At 49.5% G+C, this 10,712-nt stretch overlaps 1 protein-coding gene across 1 annotated transcript in view; it reads left to right on the forward strand.

Moving 5' to 3' along the window:
• Nucleotides 1-5,912, forward strand: part of LOC103612923 (serine/threonine-protein kinase TNNI3K) — a 35,882-nt gene extending 29,970 nt beyond the window's left edge. The window contains exons 21-25 of the mRNA XM_017729383.1: nt 4-85; nt 2,907-2,966; nt 3,178-3,347; nt 4,308-4,387; nt 4,522-5,912. Of these exons, the coding sequence (XP_017584872.1) occupies nt 4-85; nt 2,907-2,966; nt 3,178-3,347; nt 4,308-4,387; nt 4,522-4,598 (469 nt within the window). The 3' untranslated portion in view covers nt 4,599-5,912. The remainder of the gene's footprint in view (nt 1-3; nt 86-2,906; nt 2,967-3,177; nt 3,348-4,307; nt 4,388-4,521) is intronic.
• Nucleotides 5,913-10,712: the final 4,800 nt, after the last annotated feature.

The following is a 10,712-nucleotide window of genomic DNA, read 5'->3' on the forward strand; positions in this document are numbered from 1 at the left end:
CAATACCACCCCCCCCCCCTTCGGCTACTCCATCCCCAAGCCCATCTCCGCCTTGCTGATGAGGGGCTGGAACGCCTGTCCTGAGGTGAGTGCCCCTGGCAGCTCCGGCTGACACCCCCAAAATCACAGTTTCCATGGGAAGGGTCACTGCAGAAAGTGCCCCGGCAGATAATGGGGTGTGTCAGGAAATACAGGAGAGTTGGTGAATTGAGGAGGAAATTAAATTAACATTTAGCCTTTCAACAAAACTTAATTAATTATGTAATTCTGATTAAGAATCGAGCTGTTACAGATGAGTAGAAAATTCCTTGCTGCTCTCAGATTTTTGTAAGGAACAGGTAGTGACAGCATGTAACACACATTCATTTTAAATTTATTGATATTAAAGTGTTGACTTAAGCAAGCACTGAGATGGGTGCAGTCCCTGTGTTTTGTCAGCATTCCTACAGCCACTTAGCCCCTAAAAGGAGAAACCATCTTTTCAGAGTCCCAGCACAGTTTGTTACCCATCAGTGCAACACCAATGTCACTTCATCCTGCCAGTGTTTTAGAGCTTCAGGACAGAACTATAAAACAATTGATACCTCAATCAGCCCATGGATGGACAGAACTTTGCACAAGATGTGAGAAAAAACTTGTCAAAATTATTTTTATTAAAGGTTTTTTGCTACTGTTCTTTATTAGGCTTTATTTAGCTTTGCTAAAGGTCTTTTGTTATCATTTGTTAGGGAAAAATAGTAAGTTTTGGGGCTCAACAAGTGTTCACAGGTCAAAATACTCCACAAGGTCTGCTCAGTTTAAAAAAAAAAAGGCAGAAAATGGAGTATACCTGGAGGGGTTTATCTGGATGGCCATGAAATGCCTCCAAATTAGAAAATGTATCCTTTTATTTGTCTTTAATTTCATTCAAGGCTCATCCCAGCTGAAAACAAGTTCCCATGTGCCATGTCCCTGTTTCTATTTATCAGGTACTTGAACATCTGTTTCCCAGAAACTTTTGAAAGCAGCTGTTTCCAAAGGCAAACTGGTGATTAGAAGATTAGCAGCATCTCCTGAGAAGCCTTCTTCATTGGCTAATTGGATTTGTGAGCTTTAATTAGAGACAGAGAATTTGCCATAAGGCCTAGGGCTGAGCTCTGTAAAGAAGTAAACATTTTCGTTTTATTAAATGCAACTCTGAATTTATGGCCATTCTTCCATTATCTCCAGTGGGCAAATCTGATGGATTCTGATCAAGTTCCACTGGCAGTGACAGGGCTTGTCACATGCAGTAAATGAGTATGAACACTTTGTAAATTGGAGCTCAGGGACATACTACTGGTTTTTTAACCAAACTCTTTTCTAGAAGGAACCTCTGAGATCATCTCACAGTCAGGTTTGTGCCCAGTCATCCAATGGGATCTCCCTTCTTCCCACCAGTCTTCCCTCAGCTAACAGGAGGAGCCAGCTTGGAGGACTGTGTGTCTCTGGGAAGGGCTCCGAGTCCAGAGGGTGGGTTTTGCCAAGGTCGTTTTTCACACTGCTGTCCTAGGAGTAAGTTACTCAGAGCAGGGCTTATGGAGCCCAAGGTTCTTGTAGGACCAGTGTCATTCCATTGTGTTTTTCCAAGTGAAGGGTCTCAGTGCAGTGGCAGCAGAGCAACTGGATCAGTCAGAAGAGCAGAAGGCTTTAAAGACTAGCTGAGGATGGCATCACCCAAGGGACTGACACATGTCCCTGGGGCAATCCTGTCCCTGCCCCAGCTTGTCCCAGCCATGGAATGGCTGGTTGGAGGCACCAGGAGGAACCCACAAGTTCTGCACCCTGGCTCTCAGACCAGCCCCTGCTGCTCCCCTGGTCAGCCACCAGCATGGAGAGCACCCACTCTTCTCCCTCCCTTTCCTGTGGACACAAACAAGTCTGTGGGAGTGAAAATGGACACATCATGTTCTTCCTACCCTTCTGAGAAAGCAAACCACATAGTGCCCAGTTTGTTACTATGCTTTCTCGCAAAGGGATAAAACTTGGAGCCTCATTTGTGTGTGTTATCCCTCTGATGCCACTCATGGATGAGAGGGCTGCTGTCACTCCTGGACTGGAGGACTTCTGGGACAGCTACAGGGCTTTGTCCCAAAGCCCCTAAATCACATCTACCTCTTGCAGGCAGTTCTGTTGAGAATAATGTGATGGGAATGTGTGGAGCTTGTTTAGCAGTTACCTCACTAAGGTATTCTCAGCCCTTCCCTATCAAACAGTGCTGTATGTGCTGCTTCAGTCACACCTGAGTTTCCTGGGAAGGCTGAACTGTGAGCTGGGACAGGACATTGATAGGCAATAAGAGATGGAGGGCTACTTGTCATTCCTCTCAGTTGCCCAATCCTGTCCCAAGCATAGCCTCCAGAAATCCTTCTGCCACATGAGGCATGCAGATAGAGACGCCTGCCCAGGAGTGGGCTGGGCAGGCAGTGTGGAGCAGCCATGGAGAGATGCAGGTACATGGATGAGGGAGGGAGGAGGATGGCCATACAGGCAGGTTGGCCAGGAACTTGTCTGCTGCTCATCACTGCTTTTGCTGTGTCCAAAGTCCTGTTCATGGGCAAAGAGAAAGTCAACCTGAAGAGCAGAGCCAATAATTTATTGATAGTACTTTTGTGATCTAGTAATTATTAGCTCAAATTTAATTGTTACAGAAAAATAGATGATTTGCAGTTAAAGTTCATATGCACACTCATCTGCATGTTGTAGCTCAGCACTGAACGTGCAGTTTTCATCAGACTCCCAAACAGACTGACAGCTATGCCATGAAATTCGGAGAGGGGAAATGCTGGGGACTGTGACTGATCCCTTCCCTGTGTGTCAATCTAATCACATCAGATCTGCCCCCTTCCATTTTTAACCCAGCTCTGGTTTTCCTGTTGTCTTCACAGGGGAGACCAGAGTTTTCAGAAGTCGTCACAAAGTTAGAGGAGTGTCTGTGCAATATTGAGGTAAGGACCTGGCTCCCAGCGGGAAAGGTCTGTGTGTGTACAAGCAGATGGGAGTGCAAGTGGGGACAGGGACAGTGGCAGCAGCTGAGGACAGCGGTGGCTTTGGAGCTGCTGGAAAAGTCCAAGGAAAAGTGGGATACAACTTATGAGAGAGAGATTAGAAAGGACTTGTAAATATGCCATAATGGTACCTTTATTTTTTTTAACCCAGTTAATGTCTCCAGCCTCCAGCAATAGCAGCGGGTCCCTGTCTCCCTCCTCCTCCTCGGACTGCCTGGTGGCCCGGGGCGGTCCTGGGCGCAGCCACGTCGCCGCACTGCGCAGTCGCTTTGAGCTGGAATACGCCTTGAACACGCGAGCGTATGCTGCCTGGTCACAGGGGTGCGTACGAGTCACCGCGGGGCCCACGGGACGCAGAGGGGCTCTGGAAGGCTCCCACTGAGATGACTGAAGGAAAGAAGTAGGCTGTGCTGCTGGGAGGTGGTGTGGCAGGACCAGGAGAGAGCACCTCCAGACCTGTGCCATCACCTGTGTCCATCACAGAGCCCAGGCTGCCATTGGGAGGGCAGCGGGGAAAGGTGAAAGTGTCCCTGCTGAGAAGGGAAGGGACAGATGGACAGACAGAAAGACAGAATCCAAAGCCTTCCAGCAGGTACAGAGGCAGGAGACAACTATGTAAGGAAGACCCTCATAGAGGGTTGTGGGAGTCAGCATTGCTGTGACTGTTCCTACCAGGGTGTATCCTAAAAACTGTGTATTGCTCATTTCATGCCCAAAGAATGGTAGGAAGAACTCCTGATGTTTTTTAAGGCCACATGGGTTCTCTATAGTATTGTACCAGTAAGTAAATACCTGAGGTATTATACCCTACCAGTGGGAGAACTGATTTCAAGGGCAAACATAGCAACTCTTACCTCTAGGATCAGGGATGAACAACATGTTGGTTGGACAGTGGGTTTGGTCCATGACTGGAAGATAATTCCACGATCTTCCTTGCCTGAGAAATGTATCACCTTTTAGCAGTGACCCATAAAATACATGTCAATGACCCTGGATTGAGGCCTGGAATTGCTTCCAAGATGGCAATCCAGAGACAGCTGCAAAGCCCCAAATGGGGTATTTGAGGGCAGTTACTCTGAGAAGGGTAACTGAGTGCCAGTGTGCCTGGGGGTCATGGTCTCGTTTCATGATTTATTCTTGCTGTGAACTGCTGTGGCTGGGCCCCAGGCTGATGTCTCATGGTACTGTTCTTTCCTTCCACTCTGGAAAAAATGTTCTCATGGTCTGGAAATGTGTCATCATCAGTCTTACCTAAACTGACGCCTCCTGTTTAAATTGCAGCACTGGGCAGCCCCCTTCTCAGGGCCTGTCTCTGGATGACATGAGAAGGAACTTCCAGTACCCACCCGTGGACAAAAACGGTGAGCTACTGCTGAGTGCTCCTCCGAGCTCACGGAGCAGTGCCCCTGGTTATTCTGCTGGCACTGCAGGGAGGGGGCTGGGGAGCACCGCTGCTGTGCCAAGCTGCAGGCGACTCTCTCTCTGCGCCTGGCAGGGTACGTGTCGGACCCCTTGAGCACCATGAGGTTCCACTCCTGCGGCAGCAGCAGCAGCTTTGAGGACAGCAGCTGAGGGAGGGACCATCCACGTGGCACCAGCCCACCCATCGACCTGCAGCTCCCGCTGAGCGTCACGCTGACATCCCTGGACTGAACAGCTTTAGTGTTGATGGCAAATGTCCCTGCCTTGCATTCTGCTTTTGCATCTCCCTCAGCTGACCTGCCCAAGGGCTGGGTTTGGTGCTGTGCTGCTGTTCTGCATCATGGGAATGTTGCATTTTCATCCTGGGCGCTGATAATGCAATGAGATGAAAGTAAAGAGACATCAGTTATATTCTAGAGCTCTGAGGTAGGATGCCCTTAGCTTGGACAGCCCTGAGGCAGGGGGCAGTCAGCCCACCCTTGCTGGGAGGTACCTGGGAACCACCAGCCCCATCCCCAATAAGACAAGGAACAGCTTGTAAGCCTCACCTGTGGGAGCTCAGTTGTTCCTGCTCACGGGTTCTGAACCAGACCTGGTTTGTTTTTGAGTTCCCCACAGGCCCAGACACATCCTGTGTCCCATTTCCTGCTCCGTGGCTTGATGCAGCTCCCCAGCACAGCAGCCCCAGCCCCAGCTCATCAGGGCCCTGACCCTCGGGTACTGTACTGGTCGCTGAGAACACAGACATATCTGGATGCCCACCTTCCCTGAACTCCTCCAGACATCTGTGTTTTCTTATCCACTTGGTTTGGTTTGAGGGATTGTTTCTCCCAAAGAGTGTAAGCTTTCCTTCAGATGTTTGCTTACAAAAAGCAACACAGGAACTTCAAAACAAACTTTTAACCAGAAGGAAATTGTGTAAAATTATGTCACAAACATTAACACAGTGCAAAGTGGCATTTTTGACTTGAAATAAACCATGATGTCAGGATGCCATCATGCTGGGTGCCCAGTACCACCAATAGGCCCTGCAGCAGCAACTCTGACCATGGGGCATTAATAAAGAGAACAGAGGCAGGGTAGCAGAAGTTGAACTCTTCCTCTCAAAGTGATTACAGAGTTAATTGCACTGTTATTTTCTGGGGTCTTTTTTCAAATTAACAAAATTTATCTGTAATACCGTATGTGTGGACAAGGCAGAGCTGCCTTCCTGGCTGAGTGGGAATCAGTACTTACCATTGCTGGGCAGGGTGCTGTGGATGTTATTGAGGATGTTGTTTTTCTACAGCCATGATCCCCGAAGCAGGTCTGCAATGAGGCCTCGAGCACTGTGATAGACACGAACTATGACTGTATGGTGGGCTCTGACGATGCTTCTGACATGCCTGCTGTTACTTCCATAGTCCTAAAGCAATAAAAATGGAGAAGATTTCACTTAATAAAGCTTAGAGGTCATTTTCCATTTGTTTTGTTTCGCTTGCTGAGAAGTTGAATGGGGAGAAGCTGTAAGTGCAGCTCTGTCACAGCTCTCCCACCAGCAGCCCCTGGTACCAGTCCGTGGTTACTGCTGCTCCCCTGGGCTCATGTCTCAGGGGCAGTTCCATTTACACCAGCAGCTGCTGGGACAATGGAAATGTCAGAATGAATACATAGGAAAGCCTGGGATGGGGCTCACAAGGTGATCTGCTGGACCCTGTCCACAATCTCCTGGCCCAAGAAGTCACAAGATTTCCATGGAAGGGGCTGAACAAGAGGAAATATAAAGCTCCAGCAAACCAGAACAAAACAACATCCAGATTTATCTACAACTGGAGGAAATCTGTTGTACTCTTTCTAGAAGTACAAGTACAGTGCAGTTTGCATGCTGTGACGGAAGACAGGCAGAGCAGAAGGGAGAAGGTGCATCCGGGATGCTGATGAAAATTCCCTACCTGACTAATTGGCCAGATGATAATCTGCTCCCCATGGCACAGCTACAGAAGCACAGGCAGGGAATAGGCTGATGAAAGAGGATGGACAGAGATTAGGTCTCATTCTTTGGTCTTGCATAGGCCAGAAACACCAATGGTGCAGAAAGGATCGATTGTCATATCTGAAAAATCAGCTCTAGCACTAAGATTCTTTTTCAACAGGGATTTTTTTCTTACAAATACCTCTGCATTCTGTCTGTAATTCCCTTGCCTAAAGTAACCATGCAGTGACTGTGCATTTAGTGACTGGGCCTGAAAACCAGAAACTAAACTGGATTAGAGAAACAAAAACAGAGCAAGGAGACTTCATGTGCATTAATACCTCTGTGTACTCACTGATACCTGAGCTGCTGGTGTCATCCTTCAGCACCTTCTCAGAATACGTCAGAGGGGAACACATGGGAACGACAACAAAAAAATCAGAAGGCAAAACTTTTTTAGTTTCAAAGGCTCTTTACTAAGACAAGTGCTTGCAAATAATTTTAATATTAATTAAAATTACTGGTTCCTTGAAGGAAACAATGTCTTAGTTAATTGCTCTCTATAGAAGAAAATCAGGCTCGGGGGGAAAACGTGTTTCATAGGCATAGGAGTGATCAGTTAGTAAAACAAACAAAAACTCTGAAAAATGTAAATGAGTAGAACATGTTCCAAAGCAGTTTGTGGGAGTGAAAGTAGCCTGTGCTGTTCCCAGAGAAGCCTGAGGAGCCCAGCATACTGAAATATTTACCAAGAATGAGATGCTAAGAGGATTCTTACCTTGCTTTGGAGACCTGCCAGTGCCTGGCAGCTGTAGTGATATTTTAAATTGTTTAACATTATCAGCAACAGGTGATCTAGATTGAAATAATCTGGTGTCCAACCAGACAAGGATTTGGACAGCAGCCAGAAGTGAGCTCGGCATCCCTGCAGCAGGTCCCAACATCCCTTGGCACACCACAGCACAGGACAGCCAGCACAGCACAGGAGTGTTGGCACAGCATGGCACAGCATGGCATAGGACAGCCAGCATGGCACAGCACAGGAGTGCTGGCATGGCATGGCACAGCACAGGACAGGACAGGACAGCCCAGAACATCCAGGACAGTACAGAAGAGCCAGGACAGCACAGGAGAGCATAGGACAGCCAGGACAGAAGAGCTGGCTCAGCACAGAAGGGCCGCCTCAGAGGCTCAGCCCCAATGGGCAGGCAGAGGGTTCGGTCATGCTTGGTTTGTACAGCTGAGCCCCAAAACCACTCATGCAATTCCCAGCCAGGAAACCCACCTTGCAGACCTTGTTTCAGGCAGATGGATGAGCTGCCCATGCTGTCCACACCCAGGGTCCTAGGTGGTGTCTGTGAGTCACCATTCCTCATCTCTGCCAGGAATGGCAGGGCTTGGTGCCCAGTTCCAGGAGCTGGACTTTAAACTTTTCCCATCCTGTGTCCGCAGTGCACAGCCGGCATGGTTTTGAACTGATTAAATGCACCTCTTCAGCTGTGGAAGTCACCAGGTTCCAGCTGTGTGAGACACATCTGAGGCACAACCATCAGCAGCCAGTGACAGGCAACTGAAAATACCTGACACTTCAAGGAGTTAAAAAAGCCTTCCTGATGAGCAAAGAATGAGTTTTGCCCATGGCAACACTGTTGGATAGTTTGCTTTGCTCACATATGCTCACTTTAATAATTAGTCTTTTTTTCTTTTTGCTACACATCTTGTTTTTCCCTAAATGCAACGTACTTTTCACTTTGAAGTTAATTACTAATTAGCACCATATAGGAGAGCAGAAAGGACCATGGGAAACATTTCCAAATCTATACAATTACCCATTTCCATGGTTTGGCTTATTACCAAACTTCTGCCTGCTCAAATGACAGGGACACTAATGTTTTGGAATTCCACATATGTGTTCCTAACCACAGGATACTTCCCCCCAACTGTTATAATCACACACATAAGTGTCACTTACAAGTATTTCAAGAATGTTAAATAATGAACTATTAGCATTCCAGTTCCTTATAATCACACTGCTCTGTTCATCAGGGCCTTCTCTGATGCCCTGGGTCTCCTGCAGCCCCAGAGGGGCTCCCAGGGAATCCCCGCAAAGGCAAATCCCTGCATCCCTCTCTGTCTTTGCTCATCTGTAAACCTGGAATTGCCACCCGTGTGTCCAAATGCCCAGGTGCAGCCATGCCCGCAGCCCTGGGCATGAGCTTTACAGGCATACCTGCACAAGGCACAAACACTCAGCCCAACATCAGTCAGCCCACTAGCAAGCAGAGACAGACACTGAAGCCCAAGCCCTGCTGCACGGGCAGAGGTTGGAATACCATTGGCACAAACTGAAGGAGCTGCACAGACTGGTACAGATATTTAATAGACCTGAGTGAATGTGCAGGTGTGGGTATGTACACAGAAAACACAGCCCTCTGAGACAGTCCTTAGCACGAATGCAGGCAGACTGAACATACAAATGCAACCATCTCTAGTACAGGAACATCTCTAGGAGGAAACACACAGCAACCACTTGATCACATTTGAGTTTCCAGTTCCATGTATATTGATCTAAAGTGACTCACAGCACCAATCCACTCAAAATTCCACTAATTCCAGTGTCTTTTCCCTACCTGAAAATGCAGCTGCAGTCCCCTACTGTGTGGGGCTGAGTCTGCTGCATCCACCAAGTTTAGAGTGCCTAGAGGCTGCTGCACACCCAGCCCCAGATGCCCAGCCCAAAAGGATCTTAAGGGGCCCCAGTGTTGCCAGAGGTGGAGCAGAGCTGAGAAGAGTCTTGGGCAGCAGAGATGGGCAGCCAGCACCAGGCTGAGACAACTCTAAACTGACCACCCTCCTGGCAGCCTCAGCTGAGGTGCCGTGGACCACTCCTGAGTGATTCCAGCAAAAGCAGAAGACCAGGCTTTATGCATTTACAAATACTTGTTAGAATTGTTCTGATTTGACAACTTTCAACAGCATTTCAAATGCCCTGAAGTGTGGCCAGCAGCAAGCCTGGACCCCCAAGGAGAGGAAAGCCCCGCAGACGCCTCCTGGCACAGGGGGCACTGCGCATGCAAGAAGGCTCCCTTCCCCTAACATGGGGGGGGAGCAAGTGGTGCCTGGGGGAGGAGGGGAAGTTCAGTCAGTCCAGTATTTCTCTGGTTTTCAAGAAAAACAAGCGAGACAGCTGTGGAACAATCCTTGTGATGAGCGTCTCCCTCATTCCAAAGGAGTGCTGTTTCCTGGGCTGGCAAACACAAGCTTGTTTGAGTTGTCTGCTGCACGCTGAGGAGCTGCTCCAAGGAAACGTGACAGTGGTTGTGGTACTCAGAGAGTGAACAGAGGAGTGACATCCCAACCCGCACAAACCCACAGCAGGCTGAGCGCATGTTGCAGGACACAACACTGAGGAGCTGCAGAAAAAGCTCAGAGCAGAGTTTCTTCCCCATCCTGAGGCTGTTCCGAGGACACGATGACTAGGTCTGGGTTTGCACCGTACTACAAAACAATGACCAAACGTCACAGAAAACGTGCTGAACTCGGAGCTACTGAGGTACTGCTGTGACATCTCCTACGAGGCGAGGCCAGAGTAAGCCCCAGGTCTCACCCAATGCCACCAGAACTGCGACACGCTGGGTACGGGGAGCTGCTCTGCACGGCCGGAGGGGAGAGAGGGCGGAGGGGCTGTGACAATTAGTGCCACAGCAAAGGGGTTTGCACGGGATTTTGGGAACAGGAAAGAATGCGGAAGCCGCCACCCAAAAGGATTTATCATCCCTTGACCCAGCTACCATCAGCAGACATTTAAGTAATGGATAAGGAATAGGACGAGGTGGTGCAGCCTCTGTCTCTGACGCGAATCAGCCTCGGGACTGCTGGGACAGCGGCTGAGCCACGCAGGACTCACCTGACGGGGACTGCGGCTCCTGTCGCCCACGTCGGCGGCTCCCAGGACACCTGGGCTCCCCCCCCCGGGACTGTCCTTCCTCTGCTCCCCGGCTCCAGCGGCGCTCCCTGCACTCGCCGAGACATCCTCCACCTCGCTCTCTCCCGTGTTTTCACAGGGGCTTGCCTGTTCCCCCTCGGCTTTCACTCTTGCCTGCTCCATCCCCTCCTCCTGCCGCCCGTCCTTGCCCCGCGCTGTCCCTGTCTCTGGAGGTGCCAGGAGCTGTGGCTGGGTGCCCAGGCACAGTCCCTCCCCTCCTGTGAACCCTTTCCCCCTCGGTTCCCCTCCTCCATCCCCATGGGCAGGGGTGCTCGGGCAGGTTTCTGCAGTCGGCTCTTCCCTCAGCGACATTGTTCCAAGCACCTCT

The sequence above is a fragment of the Corvus brachyrhynchos genome, unplaced genomic scaffold, assembly GCF_000691975.1.
Source record: "Corvus brachyrhynchos isolate BGI_N302 unplaced genomic scaffold, ASM69197v1 scaffold720, whole genome shotgun sequence".
Taxonomy (NCBI): domain Eukaryota; kingdom Metazoa; phylum Chordata; class Aves; order Passeriformes; family Corvidae; genus Corvus; species Corvus brachyrhynchos.